At 39.9% G+C, this 20118-nt stretch overlaps 1 protein-coding gene across 1 annotated transcript in view; it reads left to right on the plus strand.

Annotated features, from left to right (window-relative positions):
- The window catches only part of LOC129248673 (semaphorin-1A), a 323037-nt gene that overhangs the window by 137409 nt on the left and 165510 nt on the right, over positions 1-20118 (plus strand). The window contains 1 exon segment of the mRNA XM_054888304.1: positions 14906-15101. Coding sequence (XP_054744279.1) covers positions 14906-15101 — 196 coding nt within the window.

Below are 20118 nucleotides of genomic sequence, written 5' to 3' on the forward strand. Positions count from 1 at the left end.
GCAATTATGAACAAGGCAGCTGCAGTATACATATAGACAAGCAGTGGACCGCGAGAGGATTGAAATGAAGATTTCCATCACTCAAATTTTTTTTTATTCACTAAAAAGTTATTTAAAACTAAAATTGGATGATTAATTCTGCGCCACTTGTCACTTCATTAAGCTCTATTGTCTTTAAGAGCCTATAATAAAATTTAATGGCGAATAATTTTGTGGAACATGTTCGCCCATTACCTCTTACATGTGTGGGTCATTTTGATCATAATTTTTTTAAATCTGACACAACAATTTTGAAAAGGTGTAAAATTAATTTAGATTTGTTTTTGGAGTCCTATTCGAGTGTTAGAAATATTTGAGTTTTGATTTAACGAGGCAGGCTGACTTGAATTTTCATCGCTACATTAGTTTAAAAAATTACCTTTATTCAATTCAAAGTAAAAAATGTGTGAAAATAATACAAAATTAAGAATCCATTTACTTTTGCTCGATATGCCCACCTTTTGCCTTGACTATGGCCTTGAGACGGTACACACTGAGGATTTTTGTACAGAGATGCGGAAAAAATGTACATCCCAAAAAATATTTACATTTTTATTACTAACGAAGTTGTATATATTTGTGTATGAAAAGAACATGTTTAAAAACTATTTTTTAAAAAAATTTTAAAAAACAATGTTTTTTTTTAAATTCATAAATTTTTTTTTTTTTTTTTGTTTTTTTTTTTTTATTAATATAAGCCAGCAAATATTTACGCATAGGATACATGTAAGTTCATAATTATGAATTACCCTCAAAATGTCAAAACAAAATTAAAAGTGTTTCGTTATCATTATGCACACACTAGAAAGCGTTTAGTTATTATCATTGCCAAAAAATAATCAGTGGCGCCTGGTGGCACCTGCAATTGATTAAAACTGAAAGAGACGCTATTAAGGAATACGTTGATACTAGTTCCTGACCGTAGGTAAATGTAGCTCAACTTGCAGATCCAAGAATATGAAGGAATATGATTTTTTTTTTCGTAAAATAAATTATAAATAGATAATCAAATGCTTCACAGCCTTTGTTCTTCCGGCTAAAATATATGAAAATATCGTACCCTAAATTAAAAATAAAAAATTGGAAGTCGGCTCAAGCAAAAGGATAAAAAACCACCTTGGGCTTTGAAGTTTTTTCTTAGTCAGTTCAATACTATAAAAAAATTATACTTTTGACATATCTATAAAAAAAAAACTGTAAGTCGGAGTTTAGTAATTCTTTTTGATTTTATTGTTGGTTCTATTCTGGAATTTAGAAACACCATTAAACATTGCGTAGGTGGTATGTCGCAAATTTGACTTTCTTCCGCTAAATCCCCAGTGTGCGGTACAGCAACGAAACGCATGCTGCCCGAATTTGACTTGCAGGTATTTTGGCCCACTCGCAGACAATGAGACGAGACTAGTGCTTCTTTTAGTTCGGACCTTGCTCACCAAAATGGCCCAAAGAGAATAATCCATCGGATTCGCATCTGGTGATTTTGAGAGCAATCGTATGTACGTTGTGAAGTCCGGATCGTTGTTTTTTAGCCATTCTTGGTTCACTCGACCTTTGTGAGATGGTGCCGAGTCCTGTTGAAACGTCCGTGGTTTGCCACTGAAATGCTTGTCTGTCCACGGCTTCAAAGCTACCGCCAGAATACCTTTCCGATAATATTTCCCATTTACCTTGCCGCCAGGCGTGATGAACACGATTGGAGAGCGCCCATCTGCGGTTGCAGCGGCCCAAACCATTGCCTGTGACGGGTGTTGCCTCCTGGTGGCCGATTGATGACACAAATTCTCGTATGAACGGTTGGTCAAATAAACCTGATCGTTTTGGGAGTTTACGAATTGCTCAGTTTGAAAAATTGTCTCGTCAAAAAACACAATGTTCGGAAATTGACCGCTTTCGGCCTGGCGACGCAGTTCCTTTGCTCTCTCAAGTCGGACTTGTTGCTGCTTTGGTGTGAGATCATTCGCCTTTTGGATCTTGTAAGGCTTGACTTTGAGATCATTTCTCAGTGTGCGGCGGATGCTACGATCAGATATTTTCAGTTCTTTCGTCATTTGATTGGCGCTTCATCGTGGCGTTCAGCCTTTTGATAACCACCTCCATGACATTTCGCGATGCTACCAGTATCATTGTAAGGAATACTGGTGCAATAAACAAAAACGTTATATACTTTAAGGTGATGTCCGTGCATCAGCAGCGCGAGCGATCTGAAGTTGTTTACACTTCGAGTCCCGGACCCTGTATTATCTTCATATTCCTTTTATGAAAAACCTGGTATGTTGGCTAACATACACTTAACACTTAACACTTACAAGTTTATCATCTTGGGGACCGCCTATAAAATACTCTGCTTGAAATATTCTTAGAACATTTTAACCCTCTAACTCCCTTTTTTTAACAACCTTTCCTTTTGACTCTTTGGAGAATGGGTCAGAAACGCCCATTTAGGCAGGAGTTAGAGGGTTAAAATGTACTACAAAAACTATACTCGTTAAATTCTACCATAGAAATATGCAAACAGAAATTTTATTTAAAGTTGTTTTTATCTTATCAAAATGTGCAAACTTTAATCACCCATGAAAAAACAGTCCGACCCTCCTTAGCAGCACTATCTTCAGCAAAGTAGGTCTGATACGCATTTTCTTTCACAATTATTTGCATATTTTTGTGCTGAGTAACATTTTGGAAAATTGTTGCACTGTGTTGTTATTATAATTTCACTCTTCTTAATTCCTACAAAGCTCTGATTTTCTCTGCTGGGCATTTTCATGCGAATTTCATAAATATATTATTCCACGCACAACCGTACGCTTAGTGCAATATTGGTGTTTTAGGTGACACATTTAATGGCATTCCGCCTGGTTGAAAACACAATGAAAAGGCAATAAAATGGATATGTTGCGGTTTAGCGCAGCAACCCACAATAGAAACACTTGCAACTTCCCGATTACAAAAGCTAGAAAATTAAAATTAAAATTAAAATTTTTTGCACAAATTAGAAAGCTAAAAATACTAGTATTTGCCTCTATTATTTATTGTTGTGTAGTTAGGTTATCTGATGGGACTGCTAGTTCCCAGTTAAGTTTTTCAATCGTTAATTATTGCATAACTGTGTCGTTTAATTTTATTCACAAGGCCTTACGTAGCCCACTCCGCGCTGGTGAGGAGTATAGTGTAGGGTGGAACAGCGAGCTGTATGAGCTATATAAGGACATGGACATAGTTGAGGGTGTAAAAATCCATCGGCTACGCTGGCTTGACCATGTCACCCGTATGAACAGAGACGCTCCAGCAAGGCGAATCTACTACACAGTAACCCACAAATGAATACAAGGTAGAGGCAGACCACATCTCTGCCGAAAGAACCAAGTGCTGCCGGACTTACCAGCACTCGAGATTTCTAACTGCTACCCGCAAATGCAGTACAGAAACAGCTGGTGCCCTCTTTTCGATTGTGTATAGTGTATAGTGAATGGGGCCTGGAAGAAAAGCCCTCAACTCCATCCCCCCCTTTTCACAATCCAATTAGCTACAAATTAGTTAACAAATGAACTCGAAATGCATTTTTCAGATTGATTTTTTTCAAAAATGTTTGGGCAGACGTTGCGCTTCAACCCCTCTTTGGCGAAATAAGAAAACTTTGCGGGACAGATTTTCTTCGACCTCATGCATAATTTATGAATAAACTGGATAATTATGAGAATTTTCACTGAATGAATACATCCAGCGGGTCGGGGGTTATAATTTGACCTATGTAAGGTATGCCTATCGTAAAAGGCGACTACAATCTAGGGTGGACAGTCCCTGAGCAGTATGGAAACTCAACTGGTAGTGTATTCGGGTACAAGCTTGGACCGAAGACTTGATCTCGATACTACGATGAACAAAAGCTCTCAGAGTACGATCTGACCTGTTCTTGGGAACGGCCCTTCGGAGAGGCTTTCGCGGTGGCTGCGAGGCGCGGGTAGACTTTTCACTGTACCCATAGAACGGTAAAGGTTTAGATGGGCCTTGATCCCCACGAAAGGCGGTTAGTGTGTCCATGCCACACTACCAATTAGGACCAAGACCTATAATTACTTTACAATAAAATAATATTTAAAAACAAAAATTGCCGCAAAATAAATTAAATAAATATCTTGGATTCTGATCCATAACATAATTGATCCGTGTGCTTTTTAACACCGTGGATCTAAGCTGCCGCCGGTAGATACTCACGTAAAAAACATTGGACGTTGTATGAATACACCAGCGAGCAGTACTCTACCGCTGTGTAGAACTTCTCATTTCCGCAAACTTTACCTTCTTATAAATAGTTTTATTGAAATATAGTAGGTTTTAGGTTAGACTGTCATGGTTCTACACCATGGGACAAACTCGGACTCATAGCTCCTTGTGGTGACGGATGGGTTGTAGCGACTATCCACTGAAGATATTATTATCCACTCGGGCTCATAACTCATTGTGTAAGGTGGACTTTCCAAAAAACAAAGTGAACTGATTGAAAACTTTAGAGGACCCCTGGATTTCACGGTGTTGAGATCTCCCAACTGATTAAAGTTTTACCTGCAAAAGGTGATGAATCTTAGTTTAACTAGAGCAGGGCTGTGTCACAGAAATTGCAAAATCGTGTCTTCCGCAACTTTATAGCTTTTACAGAAGTCGTATGTCTCCACCTCTGGGCGTGTGTGCCTTTTATTATATTTTCAAGATTTTTAAGCTTTTTCAAAGTCTTAGAATACCAGGGTAATTTATAAGGCTTTTTTTAACACACTTTTATTAGCTCGGGTTGTATGTATGTATGTAACGGAATCTTTGAGCTTAATTTTCACTGACTTCTAAAAATCTGATCGACTTGGAATTTTGCACACCTATCAAGGACCGATGACAATGCAATAATTTGATTCAAGTTTTCCATTATCCTTATTAGGATTGCCAGGATTAATATTTTCTTTTTTTACTACTGTGGGCAAAAAGTAAGGTGAATTTGGTTGTAAAATGAAACATCTTTATTTATTCTTGTAAATCAATTTCATCCCCTTCAAAATAATCCCCTCCCGATGAAATACACTTATGCCAACGATTTTTCCAATCCCCGAAACATGCCAAATAGTCCATTTCCGGTATAGCCATCAGCACCTTCTTTGATTCAGCTTTTATCTCCTCAATCGACTCGAAACGCGTTCCCCGGAGTGGTCTCTTGAGTTTTGGGAATAGCCAGAAGTCACACGGAGCCAAATCAGGCGAATACGGTGGTTGCGGAACGATATGCGTGGAATTTTTGGCGAAATGGTCACGAAGAACGAGTGCAGTGTGAGACGGTGCATTATCGTGATGCAAAAACCAAGAGTTGTTGGCCCATAATTCTAGCCTTTTTAGATGAATTGCTTCACGTAAACGACGCATAACGCTCAAATAATATTCCTTATTAACAGTGTGGCCAGGTGGAAGGAATTCATAGTGCACCACACCACGAAAATCGAAAAAAAACTGGGCAATGGAGTGGGGTAGCCGTTTCTCAGGCTCCCTCCACGAAATAAGTTCTTCATCCCGATTACTTCTTTATCACGCCCGATAACTGCGTAGCTTTAGACTCACAGTCGATAAGAAAGGAATTAAATATAATACGAATATATCGAATCATTAATTCACTGACTGCAATGATAACAATAATTTTCATTCATAATAAAAAATAGTTTAAAAAAAAACTAAAAAACACGCTTTTTTGCTAATCGAACTAAAAAGTAGAAAATAAATTTTAATGACAAAGGGACCTATAATGAAGTAATAGCAAATCGAACGATCAGTCATAGTCAACTACCTCAGAACAGAATTATAACAAAAATTAAGATACAAATAGAGTAATTCAAATTAGAGTTAAAAGCGTGGGATGCTTGATACAGTAAATATTACAATCATTCTATTGGCAACTACCTATGTACAGAAGGTTATGAAAATGAAGCAAAATGCATCCCACGCTTTTAACTCTAATTTGAATTACTCTATTTGTATCTTAATTTTTGTTATAATTCTGTTCTGAGGTAGTTGACTATGACTGAAAACCTGGCATCAGACGGAATAATAGCAAAACAATAAAAGTCAAAAATAGATAGAAATTAGTGTCCATAGTCTTAGCTTAGTTAAGGGTGAGCCGACCAGAATTTCCGGACAATTCTGTAGGTAGGCTTGTGGCACCATCTTCCATGCGCTATTTTTACAAAGGTCTCAAAAATAAGTAGCTTGAACATCTGTAAGGGCATAATTATATCATTTCCTATGCACTCGGTAAGAAGCTTGGCACCGAGTCTCATTAGTTTATTCCTCTCGATGGCGCTTTGGCCTGGAACCCGTCTTACATTTGAGCTAAATAACTCATACATTTTGTTAAGAGGCGTGCGGCATTTCATGGACACCATGGAGATGGTCGACTGCTTTTTAAGGCCGCCGTTTGGCTTTCAATGAAAATGTGAAGATATTAGATCCGAGATCAGCTCTAGCAAGTGTGCCCAGCTTTTCATTGCGCTTGAAAGGTGTGTGAATATCCTAGCATTCACATAAGTAAAAAGGTATCGTGCCTGCTAAAGCTAATGTCCAATAACTCTGTCTGATATATCCAATCTCATCGTAATTGTTCACGGTTGCGACGTGGTACGTTAGGGGCTAGCTTAAGCTCCCTCAGTCTGTATATGGGCTCGCGCACAGTCTTAGAGTTTACTTAACCGCATTGATAAATATTCTGTTGCTCAAGAAGGTGAATATCTCAACTCCCGTTTGCCCACTTTATAACAGATATACAGGTACGGCGAACACTGAATAAAAAAGAGTAGTGTTAACACGAAGATGGAATGAAAGCTGAATACGTTTCGTCTCGCAAAAGATTCCAGCTCAAGAACTAGAGTACATTGGAAACCCTTTCTTATGTACTTATACAATGAAAGCATCGGAGGGCCCCTCTATCTGGTGAGACGCTCCATTTCAGGAAAGACTCGAGCTCAAGAGCTAAAGTCCGCCGTCCTTATATGCAATACCTCTATGTGCGGTGGGGTGTAAAGCGCACAGAATCCACTTCCGTAGGAACATTAGCTCCGTAGTTTGAGTGTTAGCAGCTATCTCCCTCCCTCCCTTATCGGCGGCTGACTGTTAATTAAAGATCTCTCACCCCAGCACTGAAAACTATGTTCGTCTTGAACATGGAGAAGTTAATTGCGTATCGCATAGAATCTCCCGAGCATTGCACGAATTTTCACCAGTATTTATATAAATTACAAAGTATAAAATATTAGAGATTCTTAATTAAATCTGACTGTACACGTTCGCAGCCCGCATAAATATTTAGAACCCACCTTCATATCTACTTTATCGGACTAATAACAGTAAAATTATTGCGCTGACGAGAGCAGCAAAACAATAGAAGTCGGATATGTGCCTGGGATTTTAAATTGTGCGAAATAAGCAGTTCTAACACGAAACCGAATGCAATTTTTGTCTATACTAATGCGTATGAGTATGTGCGCATGCTAGGGATGTGAATCCCGAAAGCAGGAAGTTCCGAAATCTCGGCATTTTTTTATATCAAGAATGGTGCGATGGTGGGAAAATAATCTCTACATAATAAATACAAAGAAACTAGTCCCGAAAACTCGGAATCCCGAGAAACCCAAAAATCTCGTAATCGTCCAAATTGTAAAATTTACATCCCTAGTATAATAAATTCATCGGGGCTAATCCCGATAAATCGGGATTGTAATAATGAAATCCCGAAAATCTCGGCATTGTCAAAATCGAAAAATGTATACCCCTAGTATAATAAATATCTCGGGCCTAATCCCGGAAACTCGGGGTATACATTTTTCGATGCCAAGCGAATGGGTCTGGTGGTGAACGAGGACAAAACGAAGTACCTCCTGTCTTCAAACAAACAATCGGCGCACTCGCGTATCGGCACCCACGCCACTGTTGACAGTTATTGTATAATTTCGAGGTTGTAAAAGACTTCGTTTATTTTAGCTCTTAACACCGATAACAATGTCAGCCTTGAAATCCAACGTAGAATCTCTCTTGCCAACAAGTGCTACTTTGGACTAAGTACGCAACTGGGTAGTAAATTCCTCTCTCGACGAACAAAACTAACTCTCTACAAGGTTCTCATCATGCCCGTCCTAACGTATGGCGCAGAAGCGTGGACGATGACAACATCCGATGAAGCGACGCTTGGAGTGTTCGGGAGAAAGATTCTGCGTAAGATTTTTGGGCCTTTGCACGTTGGCAACGGCGAATATCGCAGACGATGGAACGATGAGCTGTATGAGCTTTGCGACGACTTAGACATAGCGTAGCGAATAAAGATCCAACGGGTACGTTGGCTGAGTCATGTCGTCCAAATGGATACAAGTGCTCCGGCTTTGAAAGTATTCGATGCGGTAGCAGCTGGTGGTAGCAGAGGAAGAGGAAGGCCTCCTCTGCGTTGGAAAGATCAGGTGGAGAAGGACTTGGCTTCACTTGGTGTGTCCAACTGGCGCCGGTTAGCAAGAGAAAAAAACGACTGGCGCGCTTTGTTGAGCTCGGCCAAAATCGCGTAAGCGGTTATCGAGCCAATTAAGAAGAAGAAGAATCCCGGAAACTCGGGATTGTTATAACGATATCCCGAAAATGCCAACACCATCACAATCGAATAAGTTTCCATCCCTAGTGTGTACACATCCTGTAAGTTGTCGCCATCATGCCGGTGCGTGTAGGTATTCCACGAGCGGGTAAATACTCGAAAATGACTGTCGCGGTAAGCAGCTTAGATACTTTGTATTCAGGACCATTTCAAATGATTTAACAAATGTTTTGTGCCGAAATATTCGCGCTAGCACTCACGCGCTCACGCACACCAATACACATAAGCACATAAACACCCTTATGTACGCGTTTGGGCAATAAACAACAATGGAGTTTGGGCGCCAAAAAAGTGGGAATGACTAACTTTGCGCCTCAGTTGCTGTTATTGTTGCAGTTACAGCCTACCTGGCTGCCTGCCGTTGCTGATTGCCACGTTGCTGTTCGTGACGATGACGATGATGACATTGTAGTAGTTGCGTTTGGCATTGTACTGTAGATACATATTTGTTTTTGTTGCTGATTCATATGTTGTTATTGCCGAATGATGGCGACGATGGCGGAAAAAGTCAAATAACTACTTCTGCGAGCGTGCGATTGTGCGTATGAATGTGTTGATGTGTGTGTGTGAACTTGTATTTGTGTATGTGTGTGAGTGGACACGAGTGCAAAAACAATATGGCCGACATTTGACCTTTTTTCCCGTCGATAGATAAATAAACGAACGGTGTAGTGGAAACACAAACTACATTTGTTGGGGGAGGCAAAGTGAATTGACATTAAATGGATATAAAAGTTGATATAAGTTTCAGTGCAAAACATTCGAAAAGTGCAAAAAATAAACACTTAATCATAAATAAAATATTATATATTATTATATAAAAAGCCTGTCAAAGTCTTGTGAATACCCAGTGACCCAGTTCAACTCTTACTCTTTGTGTTTTTTTGTTTAAATATTCCATTCGATAATTCCATGCTTGCTAAATATAGAATTGCGGAAGCATTCTGCAACGCTGATAAGATTGGCTAATAAGATTGATGTGATCATCGCCTTAGCCGAATGTGTTGGTGCTTGATATGCCTGCAGTATCGAATAAGTAGCCAAAACAAATATAAAAATTAAAATAAAAGAAAAAATGTATGGCATCAGCCTCTCTTCATTGAACTACCGAGCGCATTTCTGGCAAAAGAAATTTCTCATAAAAAGCAGTGTTAAGCAAAATCGATATTTGAAGTTGGATGTAATCGATTTCCAACTCTTGGAACTATCGGTGCCGTGTACTTTTGCGCAATATTCCCAACACTCAGTACCCAGTTTGTAATAAATATCGCACTTTTGCTCAGTACTGACTTAACCAGCTCACAAAAATGGTACACAGATGGTTCCAAAACGCACCTAGGAAAAGGAGCAGGAATAATGGGGCTTAGAGCACATAAATCCCTAACACTACAGATACTACGATTTTCCATGCGGAACTCTTCGCCGTAATGGAAACAGTGGAAACCATATCCAAAAGAGGGTTTGAGAAAGTAAAAGTTAAGCTTCACATTCAAGTCCAAGGTCCTAATAGAGGTGTAATAATGCACTCAACAAAGTGGGCACTCATAATCAGGTCTCACTGATTCGAGTACCAGGACATGAGGGATACGAAGGAAACGAGAAGCCAGACTTATATGCCAAGAAAGGGGAAAAAAGGCTATTTATTGGACCAATCCCATTTTTCGGCTTTAACAAAAATAATATAATATAAAACAGGAAATCAAAAAATGGATTCAAACTAAAACCGGGGGACACTGGAACGGCACAAGCGGCCTTAATCACTCCCAAAAGTTTTTGAACTTTCATGCCAACAAAGCAAAATCTAATCTCTAATCCTAGTTAAAAAAGGCCTCAGATTACTCTGTGGAGCACCCACATGTCACTTTGCCTTTAATAAACACTTTAAAAAATAGGATTATCGTACTAGATAGATCATGCAGGTTCTGCTGTGATGAAGAGGAGTCTATGGAACACTTTATCACCAACTGGCATTAGGCCACAGGAGACACAGAATCCTGGGCTCATACCTACTAGAAGAGGAAGATCTATAATTGCTCCCTTCTAAGGAGGGATACTAAATAATTATAACGGCGCACAATAGATCGATCTGGTCGCAGTGCACAAAGGTCTTCTTAGCCAAACCCGTACAACCATTACCATTTACCATTACCAACCAGCAACCAAATCACCTTCAGAATCCATATTGAAGGCTAATTAGCACTTGATTGCCATACCCCTAACAGTAACAAGATCAGGTAGGTAGGAAGGTGAAATGGTTGCAGTACCAGTCTGGCACTCTCCAAGTAGCACTAAAGCAGCCTAAAGCAGCCAACCATTATGAGGCCACCAACGGGCAGATATCTACAGAAAGCCAGAGCTGTTGATGTAATGGAGAAGGTGGGTGGCATTTAGGTTGGAGCTCCCAGTGATCTCAATCGTGTAGCCCACAGCCTCTGCAATGGGAGTTAAATGACCTCCACAGATTCTGCAGATTAAATGGCAAACCTGGTCTTTCTACGTATGTGACGTTCGTCTAATGGCTGGTAGTGGAGTACCCTGGACTTTCTAAGTCCTGTATCTATTGTACTAAGGACAAAGGGTTTTCGAAATAGCACACGAAGAAACGGAGCTCCATCTTCTCTGCGCTTTCCTGAAAAATAAGTTGTGCAATCCTTCTTTAATAACAATCAGGGTGATGCCGATGATCGCGCAGGGGATCTCTGAGACCATTTTAGTCAACTTCTTTCCTGGCAAACTTATCAGCAATTACATTTCTCTCTACGTTCCTACGTCTTAGAACACAGATCAGAGAAATGCTACATACCTGCACATACAAAAGATTTCATCTCCTTCTGACAGGAGTTGCCGAGTTTGGATATGCGTCGCGGCTTGGCTTTCGAAAAAAATTGTAATATCTTCTTGGCTCGCTCCCACGTTTCCTAAGCATCGCAAAGACTTCTGCCTGAAAAATGTTAGCAGTATTCGGCAACTTTAAGTAAAGGAAAGATAAATGGGCTGATTTAGAGAAAACCCCTGCTCCAACTCTCGATTCCATCTTGAAGCCGTCAATTAAGAATGAGATACCAACCTCGGTACAGATTTTTTCCTCATTCCAATCCTACCTTCTTAGGAAGATTACGCTGGCACAACCGTTAAACTCCAGTTTTCGGATAGAGAGATCCGTCCAAAGTTCACAGAAATATGGTGTTAACTGCCTAAAAATTGTACCAAGTCTCTTGAGAGATTGCCTCCAGAGGTCATCCTCTTTTAACCGGATTACTTTTTAAGCAGAGATGGAAATAAAGTAAAAGTCAATGGGAAATAAGTGCAAAATGGCTTTAAGGGCAGCACTGGGACAAGATGTGAATGCTCTGGTGATGTCGACACAAGTCTTCCTTTACACCATCCCAAATTCAGTGACAACTTTAAACTATAGCTGCTGCTACTGGGATCTACAGCTGAATAAGTTATGGCTCTGAATACATACAGATACATTCGTGGACCATAAATCAGTCAATACTGCCCAGTATATGGACATCACTTAATCCTCATGCAAGTTGTGGATAATGTCAGCCTACATCGCGCTGGCCAACAGGAGACAGTCGACCACGGACTCCACTTGCGAAGTAACTAGACAGTTCTGCCCTAGAAAGAGTGACCAACGAACTAGGTTCGTCGACACTCTAAACCAGCCTTCCATTAATAGAAACAGTGATTCGCTCCATCACCGGGCACCGAGTTTCTTTCTAATGAGTTTTCTCGCAGCTGCAGAAACGAGGAGTAAGTGGAGCGTGTTGAAAATTTTCTCTGCGACCAAACCGCTCTTGCCAAAACGCGACAATGCTTGTTAAACTCTTACTTCTTCAGATATCTGGGAGACTGTAACCATCCAAAATATTCCTTTATTTATCAGAGAGACGAAGTGATGTCACAACATTGGAAATTTGAGTTAGACTCAAGATTTAAGTCCGACCCGTTATACCCTGGTGGACATCGATGAACATAGTAACCGAACCTATCGTAACTTATGGCAAAGGAAACGACAAGCGAGAGACTTCAAATTGCATTTGCTTGTGGGCATAAAGGTCAAAGGTAGCCTCAGGAACCAATGAATAGACGCAGTGGAATACGATCTCAAGTATTCGGAAATACGTAACTATGAAGCAAAAGCTCAAGATTGACCGCTTTGGAGGAGCATTGTGAAGGAAACTTTTACGCACCCGCATTGTAATGCTGTGAAAGAAGAGGAAGTTAACGTATCAAGAGTCTTAATTTATATTCGGTAGCAAATTGTCTTATATGCATAACGAAAGCTCTTTCCCTAAGGTTGAATTGTTGTTCGACGGTTGTTAGGCCACGGAGCCTGAACAAATTAGGGTTTTCTTGTGGCATCCAAGCACCGCAAACGATTCATTGGCTCTGAGGCAAGATAATAGAGAATATATCATAAGCTTTACAAGCCTCAACTGCTAGTGCACGCCCAACTTTCACGACCACTACCTAAATTCAATGTATGACCACAACCTAAACTTCGTGACAAGGCGAAGTGAGCTTGAGTTTATGTGGATGCCGGGATATTGCGGTATTCAAAGCAATGAAGTTGCTAAGGAAAGAGCAATCTGCGGTTTTTTATAGTGTTCATTTAGAGCTGAGCCGTTTTTAGGGCCAATTATAGCGTGAATAGTGGTATATAGTACATAAAGGTTCTCAGTAAAAAATGTGATTAGAACCTTTGATTCAATATTGACACCTACAAAACAGTCACGTGTTTCATGGAAAGACGTACTAGATTCGTTGCAAAATTTCTTCTCAGATGAAGGAGAAGTGAGCTACGAGCTCTGATAGAACGAATTACAGAACACAATTCAAGGGGACGGGATGTGGCCACCATAGGCATCATCAACGATGCTCTGTGTGCATCTTATTTGCAGGATGAAAAGAGTAAAGAGCATTTTCTCTACCGCTATGCGGCTTCTGTCAAACTTAAAAGCTAGAGTTTTGGGTGGACAAGAGTCAAAGTGGATTTTTTTTATGTCGGGACAACTAGCAAGTGCAGCACTCAGACATTAATTAAGTCCATTGTACTACACTTGGATTCCCATTTAATTTTTTTTAGATCTACCCGATCTCCGAAGAAATCTGAGTAGATCTTGTGGTGCCAAGGAGCCAAGATGGTCGCTTCTTAACACATCAGTACCAAAACCTTCAAACCTGAGTCAGGAAGTGGTCCGCCGTCACAAGCTGGGCAGAGTACACTGTCTGAGATACCCAACCTTTCCATGTGCTTCGCCCACAGAAAGTGGCCCGTCATCAGTCGAACCAGCCGTCTGCACTCCCATCTGCTTAATGACAAAAGTGTTTGCGACAGTCGATAGGACATGACGGGTAACATCAGTTTAGTCTATCTGCAGCCTCTCTCAGTCCGCCAAGTTCGCTTGTGGGTGGTAGTTACCCATTTGCTAACCGTGGCTTTGATGGCCGCAGAAGGGAGTGGCAAAAAAAGTGGATAAACTACATTCTCTTTGCCTCGGCAAACTGCAAAGACTTTTAAAAAAATCTGGAAAGTTTGCAGAGGAGAAATAAGTCCCCATCCCAACAGTCTCTTCTTCTTTAAGGACGTAGTCTGATCAAATACTCATTTTTTATAGATATTTTTTAGGAACTTTTTTTTTAAGAAAATAAAATGCGATTGTTTTGATTTTATAGTATGTTTTTATTGACATCAAATAATATGCAAAAACAATTTTTTTGTTGACATATTTTTTGTAGTAGGGTGGCACCAAAGTAAGCGCCTCGTGGCTTGTCAACAAGTTCCTAAAAAATATCTATAAAAAATGAGTATTTGACCGGACTACGTCCTTAAATCTCTCTCAACCTATTTGGTAGCTCTTCTAGGCATTAAGCTATTACTGAGATTTTGATATTTCAATGACTCTTTATTTGAATCGTAAATATTTTTTGGTGCAAATTTTGTAAATAAATATGAATACTGAATATGAATACAGAATAATCGTAAAAAATTCTGATATTCCTCCACTGTACTACTCTTTCAGTTGGGTGTGGCGCGAAATTTTATATATCTACTCATACAAATTTATTTTATGTTCCCTTCCAACCTTTTTCTCTATTATTTTTACCGCTCTTACTTTATTGAGTTAATTCCCTCAGATCCCAGTCAAAAAAATGTTTACTCATTTTTCTCTATATTTTCTTTTTTTTCGATTTTAACAGGAGGCATGTCAAAATTACATTCGCATCATGGTGGTGACGTCGCCGGGTCGCTTGTTCGTGTGTGGCACCAATTCGTTTCGACCCATGTGCAATACATACATAATCAACGACAACAACTATACCCAGGAGGCAAGCAAAAGCGGCCAAGCAGTATGTCCCTACGATCCCCATCACAATTCCACATCAGTGTTTGCTGGTAAGTACAATGGACATACTCTACTGCTCACATACAAACTATCTACACATACATACTCACATGTTTTTTCTTTTCACTAACACATTCATACTTATATATGCAGTTGGGTTCATGCTAGTAGTTGCATGGCATTGCACACAGAAAAAAAGAAGTCATACTTTATATATTTGTTAGAGGGGAGCCATGCAGGTCATACCTCTCTAAAATGCTGTTTTTTCTAATTTCGATGAAGGCTTGAATTAAATTGAAAGATGTTCTCGGAATAGGGAAGACGTCTGAATATAGCGTCAGTGTAGATTTTTGGCCACTATGACCATATTACAGCAGATATACTAAAAGGGAACCCCAAAACATTAGAAAAAATCCTGGCCCCCCTTTTTTCAGTCTATATGGGAGTTGTTGGAAACGCTGCCAGGCGACTGGATGCAGGAGATACTTGTAAAAGCCCCAAAAAAGGAGTGCGGCAATTAGAGGGGTTTCACGCTGCTCGGTGTAGGCCTTAAAGTCTCTTAAAAGCCCTTAAAGTAATTTTAAATCGTAGATGCAATAAGATCGACCGAACACTTCGTAAACAACAGTCTAAATTTAAGCCAGGGAAATCATGTATGGACTAAACTGCTGTTCTCCGAATCTTTGTAGAGCAAGAAAATAAATTTCAAGAGCCCCTTTACCTGCTATTTGTGAACTTTGAAAAGGCTTTCGATAGGCTGCGACATTAAAGTGTCTGGGGCGCTTTTAAGCGACGTGGAGTCCCAGATAAAATCTCTGGTATCATATTATTGAAGCTCAATACTTAAAATTCAAATGCCGAGTGCGACACGACGACCTATGGAACCTGTGGCTGATATCACACAAGGGTATTTACTACCCACTCTTCTATTTTTAATAGTCATTGACGACGTTCTAAACAGCGCTCTCGATGCCATCCCAGGCAAAGGAATAATCTGGAATCCAATTAGTATGGAGCACTGGGAGGGCCTTGACTACGCCGAAGACATCGCACTCTTATCATGGAATGGCGGACACATGCCGAGCAAACTGAATGACCTAAACTGGTAAGCCGAAAACGTTGGATAACGAAAAACTAGTCCATGGAAAACTAAGTCCATGGAAATCAACACCCTGCTACAACACAGGTCAACAATTCATGGTGAGCCAATTGCTAATGCAAACAGATTCACCTATCTAGGAAGCCAAATTACCCTGGACGGTGGAGCAAAAGACGATATCGATGCGAAAGCAGCAAAAACGCCTAAACAGCTTTTGCAAGTCTCAAAACGAACTGGTTTTCCAAACAGCTGAAAACACGTACCAAACTACGATTTTTTAATTAGAATACCAAATCCGTCCTACTAAATACGAGTATATGGCTGTGAAACGAGATTGGTGTCTGCATCTGCAACGCGGCAGCTGTAGGCATTTGTGAGCCGATGTATAAGAACAATTCTCCGTATCTGGTGGTCCGAAAAATGGATTGTAAACGAACAGCTCCTCAATCGAAGCAGACAAAAACCAATTGATCAATTGAAATACGAGAGCGCAAATAGAATTGAATTGGCCATGCGTTGCACAAGCCAGCGACCGACATAAGGAGAATGGCACTGGACTGGAACTCAGAAGGATCGCGCCGCCAGGAGCGCCCTAAACTATCTTGGCGACATAGCCTTAATGCAGAATTTTTAGAAATTGACGAATCTCGCTCATGGACTCAAATTAAGACGAAGGCGAGAAGTAGACATCTTTGGAAAGCATTGGTCTCGGCACTATGCAAAATAATAATCATAATAACCTCGAACCTCAAGTCGTTCGCTATAATAGAAATATGTTAAATTCACGTCTAAAGTCGAACGAGTTAAAACTGGAAAAATTGAAATCACATGCAGAGGTGAGTAATAAAGACCGCGAAAGGGCGCCGAAAGAAATTGAATATCCTCAGCTACAACAATTATTGGATGGAGACGCATGTCGAACCCTTGGTGATATGTCTAAAGAGTTGGATGTTCACAGAGCAATCATCGGTAAACGTTTGGGGAATGATCCAGAAAGCAGGTAACTGGGTGCCACATCAATGGAAGGAGAGGGATATCGAGAGACGTTTGGCGTCAAGTGAGATACTTCTTAAACGGGAGGAAAGAAAAGGTTTTCTAAATCGCATCGTCACTGGCGATTAAAAATGGATAGAAAGCGTTGAAAAAGTTGGAGCCTGCCAGGTGAACTAGGTCCATCGACAACGAAAAAAAAATATGAATGCTTCAAAGGTTATGTTGTACATCTGATAGGGTGAGAAGGGTGGTATCTATTATGAACTCCTTAAGCCATCTGAAATCATCACTGGTGATCATTACCAACTGCAGCTAATGCGTTTGAATTGAACTCTCAAAGAAAAGCGGGCGGAATGGGAGGGTAGACATGACAAACAGATTTTGCTGCATGACAGTGCCAGGTCCAGAAATATTTAGAGGGACTAAATTGGGAAATCTTGCCCCACCCGCTGTATTCCCCAGACATTGCACCTTCTGATTACTATCTGTTCTGATCAATGCAGTCAGCCCTTGTTGGAGAGCGTTTCACTTCTTACGAGAGCATCGTAAACTGGCTCAATGAATGGATTAAGTCAAAACAGCTCGAATATTTCGTCAGAGGAATTCGTATGCTGCCCGAAAGATCGAGTAGCTTCCAATGACACATACTTCACATAACACAAGGGTGAAGTCTAAAATAAAAAAGACTGGCGTTATAAAAATGTTTGTGATGGTGCCAACTTTATCCATACATCCCTAGTTGACTTCCAGTTAAAGCTTGCTGATATTCGGTTCAGTGGAAGCGAAGTTATTGCGTCTAAAGTGTCAGTATGTTTATGTCATCGGTACAAAAATGAGCTTCGAAAGAGGAGCTAATATCAAATTTTCAAAATGTTTACCGAAACATTTGAGTTGGTGAAAAAAGTTTATGGCGATGATTGTCTATCTCGTGTCAGAGTTCGTGAGTGGTTTACACGTTTCAGAGATGGTTGTGAGGACATAAATGACAATAAACATACGGGCCGCCCAAAATCAGTAATCACCGGAAACTCCATCGAAATACTTCGTAAATTTATCAAAAATGAACCGAAATCATTGATGAAATTCATGGAATCGGAGTTGAATATCTCCAAAACATCGATTTTATCGCATTTTAATTGATCATTTGGACTTACGAAAGGTCTTTGACCATTCATTCCACATAAGTTAACTGAGGACAAAAAATTGCTCAGAATTCAACATTCGAGAACCTCAATAAAGAGGTGAGAAAAGACGAGAACTTCCTTTACAACAATGTAACTGGTGATCCAACGTAGTGTTCCCAACATGAGCCTGAAACTAAGCGTCAAAGTGCCGAATGGAAGGCCCCGGACGAGCCACCACCCAGAAAATCGCGTTTGAAGAAGTCAAAAATCAAGTCGATGCGTATTTGCTTTTACGATTCCAAGGGAATTGTCCGCAAAGTGTTTGTGTCAATGACCCCACCGTCAATGCAATTTTCTATCTTGGCGTTTTGAAGCATTTGTGGCATCGCATACGTCAAATTCGCCCTGAATACCGCGAAGGAGGAAGCTGGCGGTTATTACATGATAATGCGCCGTCTCATCGATCCCCCCTTGTCACTGATTTTTTTTACTAGAAATCGCATTTTAACCATTAATCACTCACCGTATTCGCCTGATATGGCTCCCTGTGACTTCTACCTATTGAGAAAATTGCATTTAGCCATGAAAGGCAAACGTTTTGCGTCTGTAGGGGCCATCCAAAAGGCTTATCGGTATAAGCTTTTTGGATGCCCTCTACGGACATTTTCTAGGACATTCCGGTCACTGACTGAAAACACTCTTTCGAAAAGCTTTTTGGATGGCGCAAAACAGTTTATCGGGACTAGAGGGGACTATTTTGATTAAATAAACTCGAAGTTATCAGAACAAAGCTCCTGTCGTTCCTAGTTCTGCTCAGTCTTGATTATTTTGGACTTCACTTTGTATAATGTATTATATTTTTTAATTGTTTAAATAATTCGTAACTTTGGCTAAGAAAGAACGGAAACTTATTCGAACACCCAATGGATTTACGCAGTCTTGCCTAACTTTCACAAATGTCAAGCAATGGCGATACAATTTTGGTAGAAACGTTTATTGCAGATGTGGTAACCTAACGGAAACATCGCAACAAAAACAACTCAATTCAGTTGACTGAGAGCATCAAATGGGTGTTGTTTCAGGAACTTTTTGATCAAGTTGGTATTCTCTGGCCGAAAAATAGTGTCACTATTAATATGAGCTCAACTGTATGTGTAAAAAATTGGTTTATGCAACATACGCAAAAAATAGAAAACCATCAGTGCTGCATGTTAAACTGCCATCCTCGTATTTTACATACCTACGCACATTCCTACATACTTATACATACCTACACACATACATGCAGCTGTGTACGAGTTCCTACCTGCCTTTACGCCATTGCTGACGCCATTTTCAGCAAACCAATTTTTATCAACCAATTTACAAGTTAGCTTTTAACGTATGCAACGTCATTCTTTTTCCCACATTTTTTTGATTTATTTTTGTCTTTTATCTTGTATTGGTGTATCACTTTTTTACTTCATTTTATTGTATTTTTGTTTTTGTTTTTGTGCTTTTTTAGCAATAGTTGCTGCTATGTTTTTGTTATTACCATTCTTGTCTATGCTATTCTCTTCATTCCATTCCATTTGATATGGCACGTTATTTTTTCTTTTTTTGCTGTTGTTGTTGTTGTTACTTTATCATCTTTTTTCACGCTTTATTTCGTTTTTATTTGCATTTGTTTCCATGCGCTGTTGTTAGCGCTCGAGTTTGGGTTTCTTTTTTGTCGTTGGTGCAGTTCATGTTGGTTGCCATTCTCTATACAGATTTCCTTCACTTTTTTGCTCTTCTATTTTGCAAATTGATGCGCCATTTTGTTGCAATAACGGTGCATTCTTCGTTGGGCTATGCGCGGCTTATTCTCTT

The sequence above is a fragment of the Anastrepha obliqua genome, chromosome 5 (assembly GCF_027943255.1).
Source record: "Anastrepha obliqua isolate idAnaObli1 chromosome 5, idAnaObli1_1.0, whole genome shotgun sequence".
Classification (NCBI taxonomy): Eukaryota; Metazoa; Arthropoda; class Insecta; order Diptera; family Tephritidae; genus Anastrepha; species Anastrepha obliqua.